Genomic DNA, 16,552 nt, shown 5'->3' on the forward strand with positions numbered 1-16,552 from the left:
ATATTATGAAACACATATAGACAAAGAAATGGTTCTAATGTTTCTTGACGTGCAAAAGGCATTTGATAGGGTTAATTGGGACTTTATTTTATTACAAATTGAGGAGATGGATTTTGGATTTAGTTTTATGCAAGCTATATGGGCACTTTATATGGCGCAATATGCAAGAGTGTTAATTGAAGGTGAAACAACAGAGGAGATACAAATAAGTAGGAGAACTAGGCAAGGTTGCCCACTATCACCGCTATTATTTATTTTGACTCTGGAACCTTTACTAAATCAAATCAGACAAAACAAAGAAATAAAAGGAACCAATGTTAGGAAAGAAGAGTTTAAAATACAAGCATTTGCAGATGATCTCGTTTTTATATTGGAGGAGCCAATGACTTCGGGGTCAAATTTGTTAACAAGTATTGAGGAATTCAGCGTAGTAGCGGGTCTACAAATTAACAGAGACAAAACCAAATTACTTGTTAAAAATCTTAAGGGGACACGGAAAATGGAGATAGAGAATGTGTTGGGAATACAAATAGTTAAAAAGTAAAATACTTGGGCATATGGTTGACCCCAAAATGCTCCTCGATAAAGAAGAACAACTATGATAAACTCATTTTGCAAATGGAACAGGATCTAGATAGGTGGAGGAAAGTACAGCTATCCCTGCTAGGAAGAGTGGCAGTGATAAAGGCACACGTGTTACCAAAATGGATATATCTTTTCCAAACGGCTCCTGCAAGAGGAGAAAAAAGGTTTTTTTAGTAAACTGGATCAGATAACTGGGAAATTCATATGGCAAGGGAAAAAGCCATGTATTAAAAGGAAAATGATGCAGGAACATAAAACAAGGGGAGGTTTGGGGCTCCCCAATTGGGAGCGGTATTACCAAGCTTCTTGCCTGGTTTGGGTAAAAGATTGGATAACACTGAAGAGGAAGCGTATATTAAAAATTGAAGGGTATAATTTGCAGCAGGGGTGGCATTATTTTCTCTGGCCAATCAAGACAGGACAGCATAAATATTTCACGAATCACTATGTAAGGGGATGTTTGATTAAGGTATGGGATAAGATTAAGGGAATGATGTATAGTAAGGTCCCATATTGCTTTGTGACACTTGAAGCGACTACATACCCACCTCTATATAATTTGGATAAACCTGTGATGTACAAGGAATTGCTGGATGGTGGGGGTAACCTTAGATTTAGAGTGGACCTACAATTACGGGGAATTAATTTGGACTGGTGGGCATATGTATAAGTTCAAGCAAGGTACCAAAAAGATAAAGTTAATGGGGGGATCTTTATTTCACCACAAGAGTTCGATAAGGCCCTCCTGGAAGGTGATAAGAAATGTATCACTAAGGTATATAACCTCCTCCTGTCCCGATTTATAGCTGATGAAGTAGTTAAAGACTCGATGATAGCCTGGGGGAGGAATTTCGGATATACATTAGATCTGGAAAAATGGCAACAATATGGAATAGAAATGCAAAAATTACGATGGCAGTGTCTTTCAAAAAATATATATTTAAAATGTTATATAGATGGCATATACCACTAGCAAGAATCACAAAGATGTTCCTTGGAACTTCAGCAGAATGTTGGAAATGTGGGGCAGCCAGGGGTACATTTTACCACCAATGGTGGACATGTTTACAAGCCCAAAGCTATTGGAGTAAGATAAAGGATTGGCTTATGGAGATTACAGGAGTTAGCTTTCAACTGAGACCAGAGGTCTACTTATTAGGAATAAATCCTGGGGGTATAAGGAAAATAGACTGGTACCTTTTCATACATATTACCACTGCGGCTAGAATTGCATATGCACAATTTTGGAAAGGGAAAGAAGTACCATCAGACCAGATGATTATTAAAAAAAATTTGTGGTGTGCAGAATGTGATAGATTAACATATATTCTTAAAGATAGACAAGAATCAACCTTCAATCAAAGCTGGGATAAATGGTACAAATGGATAGAAGTAAAAATGCCATGAGGTAGATGTTAGGAAAGCATATAGCATAGATTTGTTGATACTAAATATATTATACTAAATATATATAAGGTAATACTAGATGTAAGAAGATTAACAAGTGTAAGATGCAATGTGGAAAATTTAATCGAAGATGTAGTATGATGGTATATAATTGTATGTACATGGGGGTTGAATCAACCCTAGTTGTATGTATGTGATTTTGTTTTGTTAACAAAAGAGACTCCTACCGTGAAATTCTAATATAATAACATTTAAGGTTTATACAATAATAAAAGCCTTCTGAGTTCAATTTCATAACCTCAAAGAAGCTGTCAACTTCATTTGAATAACTCCAGTTCAGGCAAGACTAGTATACCAATGTCCGTCCTCTAAATTGTTTTGCTGGACATTTTGCAAAAAATCATCCATTTCATCCATCATCCATTTCAAAAATCATCCAATCATCCATTTAAACCTTAATTCAGTTGTCAGTTTTCAGTTAGGCTTGGAAGAAGATACTCTAAGCACAATTTAGGTGGTTTAGAATATTTATTACAGACAAACATGAAACTCTGACAAAGTATTTGGTTGCTTATGTCAGAACAAACAATTTAAAGCCTTTAAAAATCTAGTTTTAAAACATTAAATTTATTTTGCTGATTTTCTAAGTTAACAAAGTTTACTCAGCAAGTAGTATTGCAGGATTTCAAAGTCCATTTCTCTTCACTGATGCTACTCAACACTTAGACCAATTCTTGGTACAACCTGATGCCTCAGAAGTTGGGGTTCTTCTCCATTAGAGAAAGAGTGGGAAAGGCTCTCCTCCTCCTTTGACCAGCTGAATGAAACTATGACATTTTCAATAAAATTTGCTTATGGTAAAGTCAACATTCCAGCAATAGAGGCACTTCCTGGGAGGTGCTGTCCACCCAATAAAGAATTTGGAAGTCCTGCAGTAAATACAATCTCTCATACTTGACTAATCAGGTGGACAGATTTTATCCTGTTTCAATTATTATATCATCAATATTCTTGGCTCACAGACATGCTCAAAGATGTTCTGCCAAATATGGAATGTAAAAAAGATTCTACACTAACAAAAATGTAAATTGCCCAGAATATACAACTATGAGACTATTTGGGAACAATGAATAGACTATGAATAATACTATTGCAAAAGCTCACTAGAAAGCATATAAATAGGAACAAGAGGGGGACTTTTCTTTCAAGAATTTCTATTTTTTTTCAGAAACAAAAGCTAGTTTACCTAGGGGGTTTCCTGTAATTTTATCCCCACAATAACACTGTAAGCAACACTTCTAATTTTTTTTTTAAAAAAATGTCACAAATGCAATCTAGAAAAAAAGTGTTAGCTACTTGGAATCATACTAGACAATTAAAACTTCTCAATATTATCGTTTGGATTCTTCTTAAAACTAAATACATATGTTACTCTTTTTCATTTCCTAGTCCCTCAAAACATGTTGAAAACAACTCAACATATTTTTAATGACCTCAAAATACTGAGAACACTAGTAGGCTTTCAGTTCTAGCCATCCAATAAGTAAATGCAAAGAACAGAATGCAATTAATGTCCTTCATTTTGTATTTATTTCCCTATTATTTCTCATCATCCTGTCAGAGTATGAATACTCATGGACTGGAATAAATCAGCCAATGGGGACTGAATGGAGACATGGTAACAAGGTCAGCCAATGAAGGCTGTTTTAGAAACAGAAACTTAAGCTAGAGGTCTGGATGTGGTTTAGACAACTGAGTCTGTACAAAAGCTTAACTGCCGTGTATAGAGGAGGCTCTCTTGCTATTAAGCTCTGAACTCTGAAGCTGCAAACTTGTCTGTCTGCTGTGCTCTGCTTGTGTTTTGCTTGTAACTGTTATCACGTTGAAGAAGAATCTATATTGGTATTGTACATTTATCTTCCTTACCAATCTGGTTTCAGGCATGGTCACAGCACGGAAACGGCATTGATCGCACTAGTCAATGATCTCTGGTGGGCCAGGGATGGGGGTTGTTCCTCCATCCTGGTCCTTCTTGACCTCTCAGTGGCTTTCGATACCATCGACCATGGTATCCTGCTGCAGCGGCTCGGGGGGATGGGGTTAGGAGGCACTGTCTTACAGTGGTTCTCCTCCTATCTCTCTGGTCGTCTGCAGTCTGTTTGGGCGGGGGGTCAGGGATCCTCCCAGAGGCCTCTCACTTGTGGGGTGCCTCAGGGATCGGTTCTCTCCCCTCTGCTCTTTAATATCTACATGAAACCACTGAGTGAGATCATTCGTGGTTTTGGGGTGAGGTATCATCAATATGCTGATGATACCCAACTTTACATCTCCACCCCTGACCACCCTAGGGATGCCCTTTCCGTGATGTCCCACTGCCTGGAAGCGGTGCAGGTTTGGATGGGGAGGAACAGACTTAGACTCAACCCTTCCAAGACTGAGTGGCTGTGGATGCCGGCATCCCGGGATCTGGAGGTTCCATCTTTAATGATAAGGGGAGAAACTCTTGCTCCCTCCGATAGGGTCCACAACTTGGGTGTCCTCCTGGATTCTCAGCTGTCCTTAGAGGACCATCTGATGGCCGTAACCAGGGGGGCCTTCGCACAGGTGCATCTTGTGTGCCAGTTGTGCTCTTTTGTAGACCGGGATGCCCTCGCCACAGTCACTCATGCCCTCGTTACCTCTAGGTTGGACTACTGTAACACCCTCTACATGGGCTGCCCTTGGGATGCATCCAGAGGCTCCAACTAGTCCAGAACGCAGCCGCACAGGTAGTTACGGGGGCGTCTAGATACTCCCATGTAACACCTCTCCTGAGTGAGCTGCACTGGCTGCCGGTGGTGCTCCGGATACATTTCAAGGTGCTGGTGCTCATCTATAAAGCCCTTCATGGCTTAGGCCCGGGGTACTTGCAGGACCATCTCCAGCCACTCTCCCACCGTCCTGTGTGCTCTCACAGAGTCGGCCTCCTCAGGGTGCCGTCAGCCAAACAATGTCGGCTGACGGCCCCCAGGAGGAGAGTGTTCTCTGTGGGAGCCCCAACCCTCTGGAATGGATTGCCCACCGAGCTCAGGACAGTCCCCGACCTTCTTTCCTTCCGTCATGAGCTGAAGACGTGGCTCTTTCATCAACTCAACTGATCCATTTGGGATACACTGTCATAATTTTAAACTGTTTTTAATAGGGTTGCTGATTTTAATTTTATTTCATTGTGATTTGTATTGGAATGTGTCATTTTGTAAGCCGCCTTGAGTCCCCAGGGAGAAAGGCAGCATATAAATTGCAATAATAAATAAATAAATAAATAAGTTAATGAATCCTGCTGCATCAGTCTGCTTGTGTGTGCTTTAATTTCTGCAACAAAATCCGAAACATCCCAAATGTGGTTGATATTTATGAGGGAGAGATTCAAAGCTACCACAGTAATTTGTCTTTTGGAAGCTGAATCTCTTGGTGATGAAGTAAGAATGAATGGAATTATTTATTTTAAAAAGTATATATTAATTAAATTACAGCTTAGCAAGTCAAGCTTCACATAGCTTCAGAGAGTAAATGGATGTTGTAGTCTTAGATAAATAGAAATTCAGTCAGAAATTGGATCAGCAGCAAAACATAAATGGTAGCCTGAGATTGTATAGATGATTTTAGAATGATGAATCTGTTCTAATCTGTTAAATGATTGCGGGTGGCAATTTCAGAGGAAAGGAATGTTGTACTCAACTGAACGTTCGTTCTATATGCGCTGCGTGAGAGTCCAAGCAACGGATGATAACCTTGTCTGATTGGCCAGAGACTGAGTTGTAATTTGTTTAGTCATGCCTCCTCCTTCCTGTTTAGCTCCAGTTTGTTAACAATGGTCTGGTTCTGGAGAAGATGTAACCTATAATGAGAAAAAACAGACTCTCCTGGACCCCTCTGGAATGTTAGGGAGGGATTGGACTCTCACGCAGTGCATATAGAATGAACGTTCAGGTGAGTACAACGTTCTTTCTCCTGTGTGCTGCTTAGAGAGTCCAAGCAATGGAATATGCCCAAGCTAAGTATCCCTAGGGTGGGAAGTAGAAACCTCCAGGGTGCTGTCAACTGGAAGAACCTGTTGCAAGACCTGTCTCCCAAAGGCCGCCTTTGCAGAGGCACACATGTCAAATTTGTAGTTTCTGATCAAGGGAGAAGGTGATGCCCAAGTAGCTGCCCTGCAGATCTCTAGTATAGAGGCCTGAGTGGCCCAAGCCGCCATTGTGGCTGCACTTCTTGTAGAATGGGCCATAATGCAGCCCAGAATAGGTCGAGCCTGATGATCATAAACTAGAGAAATACAGGCCTTGAGCCAGCAACCAATGGTGGATGGAGTCACCTTCGTGCCCAGAGACCTGGAGTGAAAAGAGATGAATAATGCCTCTGTCTTCCTGAAGGTGCTGTCCTGGTGATGTATATGTGCAGGGCTCTATGTACATCTAAGGTGTGCCACTGGCATTCTCTGTGGTGTTTGGGATTTGGACAAAAATCTAGTAAAATGACCTCTTGGGCCTGGTGGAACCAGGAGTTGATTTTTGGCATGAATGTCGAGTCCAGGTGGAGGATGACTCTGTCATGATGTATAATACAGAGATCCTTCCATACTGAGAGAGCTGCCAGTTCCGAGATTATTCGAGCAGAAATGATGGTGATGAGAAAGGCGACCTTAAGGGTCAGAAGCCTGAGGCTGGCGGAACTCAACGGCTCAAATGGAGAGGACATGAGTGCCTATAAAACTAGGAACAGATCCCAAGATGGGTATCTGTGAACAGGCGAAGGTCACAGATTGGAAGCCCCTTTTAAAAAGCTATGAATCCTCGGATGTTGAGAGAGGGTTGAAGCTCCCTCGCAGGATAGAACAGTTGCCAAAGCGGCTACTTGTCTATGGAGGGTATTAACCACTAATCCTGCCTCTAACCCTTCCTGCAGGAAGTCCAATACCTGAGGTATAGAGGCCAATGTTGGGGCTAGCACCTTTCTAGAGCACCAGCAGCAAAAGGAATTCCATGTGATGCTGTATATGCGGGTTGTCAATGGACATCAGGAAGCAAGGATGGTAGAGATTACCTTCCTAGAGAATTGGTCCTTTTTCAGGATCTCCCTCTCAAGCTGGCTCAGATGGCCAGCTGAAATCATTGAGATTCTGGGTGTAGCACAGCCCCCTGGCTGAGGGAGACCCTGTCTGGAGGGATCCTCCAGGGAGGTGAGATTGATAGTGTCAATAAGTCCATGAACCAGGTCTGTCTGGGCCACTGAGGAGCTATGAGGAGAACCTCTGCTCCTTCCTCCAGGATCTTCCTGATGAATGACCCACTGATGGAATGGCCCTTAGATTCGGGTCTATCGCTGGCAGTGGAGCTAAGAAACCCCTTTGCATAAGGGCAGCATCAATGCCCTTTGTAATAGTTTGGGCAATCATATCGCACAGGTCTTGTGACAGTGCAGTGCCTTGGCCTTCCTCTGGGTGGAGCCCCGCCATGGTGGGCGTGAAAGTAGCAGAGGCATAGGAACACCTGTGGTGATGAGAGGGTCCTGGCTCAGGGTTGGTTATCCCCAAAGGTACATCCATGTCTGCTGCCTAAATTTCCTGTCTGGTAATGGAGGCAGTAGGAGACCAACCAAACTGACTTGGCTGAGATTCCTGAATCAAAATTTCCTTGTTTAAGGAATCAAATGCTTCCCTACTGCAACCAGGTGTAGAAGCTCCTTACCAGCCTCTGCCTGTTTTTGGGCCTTAGCAAATTGTTTTTCTAGTGCATGTTGTTGCCTCATGGCATCTTCGTCAGATGCAGTTGTGGGGGAGGCTTGTACAGAGAGCTGGAATCTGGAAGAGGGCCCTTTAGACCTAGATTTCCCCTTTTTAGGAGCTGGAACCTCTGAGGCATGATGCCTGAAGGAGGGAGAGGCAGAGGTGCAAGAAGAGCTACTGCGAGATGCCATTTTGAGAAACACGAGGTAACTATGAAACAGCAACAAAATCCCTCCTTAAATTGTCTCTATTAATTGCTGCCAATTGCTATTGAAATCACCTCCCTGGTATACGAAAACACCAGTATGGAGGGCAGTTTAGGGCTTCAAACATGCTAAGCTGACACCACAGCTTGAAAGCAAAGTAGAATTGCTTACTGGGATTACTGAAAGCCATAAATTGAATATAAATACCAAAAGAAAGATAACAGCCCAAATAGTAATCAGTATATGAAACTCTGGGAGAAGATAACAAAAGGAATACTAATGGCAACTACAGGCTCAGCAACAATTACTAAGTCAAGTAAGAAAATACCATCAAACCAGATGATACTCACGGCCTCTCCAGCACAACAAAAATCAGTTGAAACTATGGAAAAAGATAAAGCAACCCCCACTCTTAGTATGCAAAACATTCATTCCGTATTAACGATGATCCAGGAAGGAATAAATAGAATGCAAGAGACCATGGCACACAATCATGAGGAGACAAGGAAAAATCACGAGGAACTTAGGACGGATGTGGGAGAGATAAAGGATAATATTAGGAACATGGATGAGAAGATAGGAAAGATACAACAGAAAATAGAGGAAAACGAACAGAGGATTCATAAGGTGGAGGAGAGAATAGAACATACGGATAAGAGAATGGAGAAGATGGAATATAACCAAGCAGCCACAAATAAGGACCTAGAGGACTCGTTATCATATCTCGAGATGGAGAAGGCATCCTTCTACTTAAGGTTTCAGAACGTAGAAGAGCAAAAGGAGGAGGACTTAGGAGAAATCATGACTGAAATACTCTCAGAAGTGACCCAGAGGGACAAGGAAGAGATACGAAGTGGAATCGATGAAATCTATAGAGTTCACACGAACTACGCCCGGAGAAATAAGTTACCAAAAGAAATACACATTAGATTTACAAAAAAATCTTTAAAAGAAGAGATCTACAGGAGGATGAGAGAGGATACAACTATGTATAAGAGAAAAGAAATTTTAACCCTCAAACAGATACCAAAAAGGACAAGGGACCAAAGAAGGAACTACAACTTTCTAACGGCACAGTTGAATAAATTTAAAATAAAGTTCTGCTGGCTAATACCGAAGGGTCTATTAATCTCCTGGGAAGACAAAAAATATAGAATTGATAACTTAGAAAAAGCACAGGATTTTTCGACCAACACTTCATACTGGAGGAGGAGCAGGAGAGCAGAGAAGAAGAGGAACTTAAGAGGCAAGAGGAACAGCGGATAGAGAAAGAAGAAAGAGATCAAGAAGAGGGGAGAAGATTGGAAAGAGAAAGAATGGAGAGAGAGGGAGCGAGGGAAAAGATGCAAAGAATTACTAGAAACACAAAAAGACTGAAAACAATGAATAGATAAATAAAGAGAGATGGAAAGAGAGCTAAAACTTATTTCAATCAATATAAATGGACTTAATTCACCAGCCAAAAGAAAACAGACATTTACAAAACTTCAAAAACTAGAAATAGATATCATAACACTCCAAGAAGTACATGTCAAAAGACAGCATCAAAAATTATTGGACAATCAAAGATTAGGAAGACTATATGCATCTCTAGGAGACCAAAAAAAGAGAGGAGTCGTAATATATGTAAAGAAACACCTAAAAACAAAACAAATATATGCAGACACAGAAGGACGTATCTTAATAATAGAAATACAAACAGGATCCAAAACAATATTATTAATATCTATATATGCACCCAATGGAAACCAAAATGACTTTTTTAAAAAGCTACATAATATAATCAAAGACCTGGAATACAAAACTATCTGCATGGTAGGAGACTTCAATGCAATCATGGACATAGAAAAAGACTATCGGAGTAACAAACAAAGTAAAACTAGAAAGAAAATTCTACCGGAATCTTTCAAAGACATGATCAATGAACTGCACTTACATGACGTATGGAGAGAGGCAAACACACAAACAAAACAGTATACATATTACTCGAACCCACACCAGTCATGGTCTAGGATCGACATGGCCTGGATGACTTTGGACCTCAGAGAGGAAATAAAAGATATCGAAATAGCAGCGAACACCTGGGCAGACCATAACCCCATTAAAATAGTATGGAAAGGACATCGAAAGCAAAGGAGGTGGATGATGGACACGGGAATAATAAAAGATAAGGAATACATACAGATGATTGAGAAAGAGGTTAAAATGTTCCTACAAATAAATACTAAAGAACAGACATCGCTTCAAAACCTTTGGGACACAATTAAAGCATACATAAGAGGTCTTACAATTGTGTATATGGCAAAAAATAAATAAAGAGAAACAACAGTCAAGGAATAAGTTGTTAGAACAACTCAGAATATACGAACTAGAATTGCAGAAGGAACCCCACAACAAAACAATAAAAGAAAAATTAAATCTTACTAAACATAAAATCAATCTGATTACCCAGACAGAAATTGCACAGAAAATCAAGCTAGCAAAACAGAAACATTTTGAGCATGCAAACAAAACGGGGCGGTGGTTAGCGTATAAACTGAAAAAAGAAAAAGAAAGGAGAACAATATTTCAATTGCAGGACGAAACAGGACAAATATACCATACCAATCTAGACAAAAAACGTATAGTCAAAGATTTTTTTCAAAGTCTCTACAAGAAAGAAGAGATCCGGGATGAAGACATTAAGGAATACTTATGTAAAACAAACATTACAAAATTAGAGGAGTCCCATAGAGAAGCATTAAATAGACCAATTACGATGTCCGAGCTGGTGGAAGCAAGGAAAAAGCAGAAAAATAACAAGGTTCCAGGCCCGGACGGAATACCAACGGAGTTTTACAAAAACTGTCAAAATGCAATGGATGAACTGTTACTCCAAGTTCTCAATGATGCATTATTAGAAGCAGAAATTCCCAAATCCTGGACTGAAACCATTATTACACTCATCCCCAAAGAAGATACGGACCCCACACAAGTTAAAAATTATAGGCCGATCTCATTGCTCAATGTAGACTACAAACTCTTCATGTTGGTTATAACGCAAAGACTGAAAATAATTATTTATAAATACATACATACAGATCAGAATGGTTTTGTCCCAAGAAGACAGATCAAAAACAACATAAGAACAATTATCAACGTCCTGGAATATTACGAGAAAAGAGTTGACAAACAAGTAGCCTTAATCTTTTTAGACGCACAAAAGGCATTTGACAATCTAAATTGGAATTTCCTCATATTGCAACTAGAAGCCATGGATTTCGGTGTCAAATTTTTACATATGATTAGAAAAGTATACTCCTTCCAAACGGCCAAAATTATGATTAATGGAGATATGACTGAAAATCTGGATATATAAAAGGGTGTGAGACAGGGTTGCCCTTTATCCCCACTACTGTTCATAATTTCATTGGAAATATTACTAACTGAAGTTAGGAAAGATGCGGAAATAAAAGGTTTGAGAACACGGAAAGAAGAGTACAAATCGCAAGCCTTCGCTGACAATGTAGTATTTATAATGGAGCAACCGGAAATAACAGGAACCAAACTTTTAGCGAAGATAGAGGAATATGGAAGAGTCGCAGGGCTTAAAATTAACAAACAAAAAACTAAAGCATTAACAAAGAATTTGACAAAGGTACAGGAGACAAAACTAGAAGATAAATTAGGAATACAAATTGTAAAGAGAATAAAGTATTTAGGAATCTGGCTTACTGCTAAAGCAATAACAATTAGAGAAGACAATTATAACAAATTAATGAAACAAATTAGAAAAGATCTGGAAACGTGGAACAAATTACAACTGTCATTTCTAGGGAAAATCGCATCCATAAAAATGAATATACTGCCTAGATTACTCTACCTCTTTCAAGTAACCCCAGTCTGGCCAGGAAAGAACTTTTTAAAGGACCTTAATAAAATAATAACAAAATTTATTTGGAATGGGAAAAGAGAAAATGAGGAGTTATAAAGAACTACTGAACAGTGAAGGAAAATTACAAACAAGACAAGAATTACAAAATCAGGGTATAGACATTGATTGGTGGCCATACATGCAAATAGAATCAAGATACAAAGCTGATCGGGCACAATTCAGATTCCAAAATGAACCAAATGAACTGGATAAAATATTACAAAGTACAGATGAGAAAATGATTACCAAAATTTCTAAGTACCTACTAAAATACAAATTAGAAGAGGAGGTCGTCAAAGAGAATATGATAACATGGGCCAAAAATATAGGATATACTATTGAACTGGATAAGTGGGAAAATTTGTGGAAGATAAATTATAAGATGACATTGTCTATACCCTATAAGGAAAACCTTTACAAAATGTTCTACCGATGGCACCTCCCACCGGCGCGCCTGGCCAAGATGTTCCCAAATACGTCTCCAATGTGCTGGAAATGTAAATCACAGAAAGGAACATATTATCATCTCTGGTGGTCATGCCGAAGGGCAAAACAATACTGGCAACAAATTAAAATAACGATTGAAGAAATCACAAAACAAAAACTGGAAATGAGGCCGGAAATCTTTTTATTGGGAATAATCACAGCACAATATACCAAAGAAATAAAATATTTGATCATCCATATCCTCACAGCAGCACGTATACTCTTTGCCCAACATTGGAAATCTGAACAGTTACCCACCGAGGATAAAATAATAGCTAAAATTAAAGAATGTGCAGAATTGGATAAGCTCACAAAAGAAATACAAGAGAAAGACGATACTGATTACTATTTAGTATGGCAAAGATGGTACAGCTGGCTGGAGGCAAAAATAGGAATATAAAGATAATTTTCGACTATTCAATAGAAATGCATAGAAGTAAACAAGGAGTCAATTATATATATACATATATAACCATGTAAATATGTGAATGTAGATATAGATACAAATAGAAATATGAAAATAACCCACCGTTGTAGTAACTTCTAAAAGTCAGTCATTGGACTGAATTGATGTTTGTCCATTTTGTATGTTGTTTTAATGTTTGTAAGAATTAAGTCCAGTATGGCTGTCCCTCTAGTTCCATCCTCTACCTTTTGGACAACAAAGTTGTCAGCTAGATTGGTCAGGAACCTATTTGATTTCTCACTTAGTGCAGAATTAGTCTTCCAATTGATGTCAGGGTAATTGAAGTCCCCTATTACTATTGTAGTGTGTTTCCTACATACCGTATATTTGTTAGTTGGTTGGCAAAAAGTACATCTATTTTTTTCTGCTTGGTTGGGTGGCCTGTAGTATATACCTATGGTAATTTCATCCTTTTTTTCCCCCTTTATATTGACCCATTTGCATTCTAGGAGGTTTTCGTCTTTGTTTCCTGCATTTCCATAGCAATGTAGTGGTCCTTTACATACAGTGCAACTCCACCTCTTCTTTTATGGGGTCTGGGGTTTTTGAACAGTTTGTATCCTTCTATTATTATGTTCCAGTCATGGGTTTCATTCCACCAAGTTTCTGTAATTCCAACTATATTATATATCTACCTTCATGTATTAATAGGTCAAGTTCACCCAGTTTGTTCCCCAAACTTTGTGCATTTGTATATAGGCACTTGAGATCTTTATGTCTGACTCCTATTTAGTATATGAGTTTGTCTTCCTTCTCATCCCTCCTTACCTCATTATTTGACTTGTTTTCTAGGGGTTTTTGCTTGGAATTAGGTCTTAGAGATCCTGAAGATTGGTCACTCTCCCCCCTCAATTTTAGTTTAAAGCCATCCTGATAAATTGAGCCAGTTTTTCTGAAAACATTCTTCCCAGTCTTAGTGAGGTGCAGCCCATCCCTTGCCAAAAACCCATCATAGAGGTAGTGCAGATCATGGTCCAGGAATCCAAAGTTTTTTTGGTGATACCAACCCTTTAACCAGTGGTTCTAGAATCCTTTGTTCTCTTACCGGATGTTGACCTTTCATTGGCAGTACAGATGAAAAAAAATACTTGTGCATCTAACTCCTTAACTTTCTTGCCTAGCTGCTCATAATCACTCAATATTGTTTTCAAGTTGTTTTTTGTGTCATTCATCCCTTCATGTAGTAGTAGAAAAAGGGTAACAATCTGTGGAGGTTTTTTATTTTGGTTAGGTTCTCAGCCACATCTTTGATTTTTGTTCCAGGGAGACAACATACCTCTCTGGATTGACTGTCTGGTCTACAGATGGCTGATTCTGTTCCCTTGAGAATTGAATCTCCTATCACCAACATTCACCTTTTTTTTTCTAGGGAGGTTTCAGCAGGGATGAAATTTACTTACCTTCCCTACCGGTTCACCAATGTGCATGCACCGTGCCCACGTCAGGCAGACAAACGTCAGGCGGACAAACACCAATCTCTTCAAGCCCCCTTGGGAGTGGGAGACCAGGAGACCGGGTATATCTGTCCACTAAGTATCTTAGACTAAGATTACCTACCAAGAAACTAGGTCCAAAATTCCTAGGACTGTTCCCCATAGTGAAAGTAATAAATCCAGTAACTGTACAGCTTAATCTTCCCTGCTTGATAGGGAAGGTGAATCTGGTTTTTCATAGCAGCTTTTTGAAATTAGCAGCTAGCTCGCAGATAAGACCAAGAGATCAACCAGCTCCTAGGGCAATTGTAGTACAAGGGGAAACCCATTATGAAGTAAAAAAAAATATTGGACTTTAGATTGCACAGAGGTCATTTACAATATTTAATCCATTGGAACAGGTACCCTTTGTCTGAGGCCACTTGGTGAAAATCTTGGATGTGAAAGTGGATAGATTGGTGAAGCAGTTTCATGAAAATTTCCCTGATAATCCAAAGCTCTTGGGCGGGTGGGGAGAGGTGGTTAGAGAGTGTTTAGAACCTTGTCCCCTAACCCCCTGTCACTTGTCTCGTTTCAGGATGTTCTCATCGCTTGAGGGGAGGCAGCCTGTCAGCCTGGATCCATCTTTGGACAGACTTTACAGGGCTGCCACAGTGGGGGATGGGCGAGCTGTGGGAATGGGAGAGTAGCAAAGGGTGTATAGTCATAATAATATTCTTTCACATGAGATCAAGGATGGGTTGCTGGCACCTGGAGGGGAGTGACTGAAGTTTGGCGGCAGCTGTGACAGGAGATTGATTGGGCCATGTGATGTGAATGTCACTGGACAGGGCAGGATGTGAGTTTTAGTGTGGGTGGGGGAAAACATAGGATTTCAGATTCGGGTTTTCCCCAGATGTGCCAATATGACTTCTCTAATAAAATCTTACTTTGATGGACTTTGTCTCAGAGTTCTGAATTACACTGAGGAGTTAGTTGGAACACTGACACATACATTTGTATTAAAAACACACAATATTATTTTGACATGCTTATACTATAACAATAATTTCACCCAGTACAAAGTTGATAATCCCAATTTATATTCACTTACTAGTTCTGTCTTTCCATACTTGTGACTCTGAGATTTTCCCAGCGTGAATTTAGAAGATTCATTTGTTCTTGTATTTCATTTTCTTCATCTTCTGAAAGCTTTCCAAATGTTCCCAAAAGTTGGCTGCCTACTTGCAAAATATCACCAACACGTCCTTGGTGAGCAGTTAATTCCATCATAAAACCCTTGGAAAATCATTATAACAATGATTACCAACAGAAAACAAAATACTCATATGGATATTTTACATATTACATTAAATTTCCAATTTTTATCAAATAAACCAGTTTTTAGAAATTAACAATGTGATTCAAGTGTTTTGTAAAAAGGAAACCAATGAAATAAAAATATCATTCAAATGTTACATTTTTAGTGTCATACTGTAACCATAGAAAAACAATTAGTATATGTTGACATTTTTGTGTTAATTATTGAAATAGACATTGTTCATTTATACCTCATGAGTGTGAAACTGTTCTTTAACTTCCTCTACGTCAGTGGAGATCTCTCCTCGTGCTTGCAATGAATCTTCAGCAGACAGAAGCCATGAGAGGACTTCTTCTAATTCAGTTTGGTAGCTTTCTAGGTCTGTTTCTGAACTCATGGGTGAAGTTGCAAATAACTTCTGTTCTTGACTTTCAAAATGCTATAAATAAATAATGTATGTAAGGAAAAATTCACTAGTATACTTTCTTCTGGATTAATAAATGAAATGTCATGTTAATTTAATATTTAATACATCATATGGCATCAGTTTCATCTAAAATTAGATCTGATATAAGATTTTTATTATTTTGTACAAAGGTGTTGGAATTGGCATTGGGTACAAAGCCATCTCATAAATATTAACATAAAAGAGTTATCAAACATTCTTCATGCACAGCTTTAGTTATAGGTATGTTTGGTTAAAAACAAGAACATTAATTGTGGTGAGCTCAGTTTGTATATTCAGTTACACTATAACTGCATGCAAAGCTACATTAATGCATATAAACATTGTAAATATTTATAAAAGTACAGTTGTAAGTTAAAATAATTCCTCTATTTTTTACATTTTGGTATAACTTATAACATTATCTTTGCCAAGTATTAAATTAGAGATTAAATAAACTAGGAATTTGAAACAATGACATTTCTACATTATTATTGTTATGCCAGAGTCATGTTTGTCTTCTAGCAGTATTTTTTTTTTCTCTTGTGCT

General features: G+C 39.0%; 1 protein-coding gene across 7 annotated transcripts in view; it reads right to left on the reverse strand.

Annotated features, from left to right (window-relative positions):
- Positions 1-16,552, reverse strand: part of DMD (dystrophin) — a 2,096,968-nt gene that overhangs the window by 1,372,380 nt on the left and 708,036 nt on the right. For all 7 annotated transcript variants that reach the window (XM_070944209.1, XM_070944203.1, XM_070944204.1 and 4 more), the window contains exons 9-10: positions 15,808-15,996; positions 15,351-15,535 (exon numbers count right to left, since the gene is read on the reverse strand). In XM_070944209.1, the coding sequence (XP_070800310.1) occupies positions 15,351-15,535; positions 15,808-15,996 (374 nt within the window). The remainder of the gene's footprint in view (positions 1-15,350; positions 15,536-15,807; positions 15,997-16,552) is intronic.

The sequence above is a fragment of the Pituophis catenifer genome, unplaced genomic scaffold (genome assembly GCF_029215685.1).
Source record: "Pituophis catenifer annectens isolate HBS135680 unplaced genomic scaffold, rPitCat1.0.hap2 SCAF_4, whole genome shotgun sequence".
In the NCBI taxonomy this organism is placed as follows: domain Eukaryota; kingdom Metazoa; phylum Chordata; class Lepidosauria; order Squamata; family Colubridae; genus Pituophis; species Pituophis catenifer.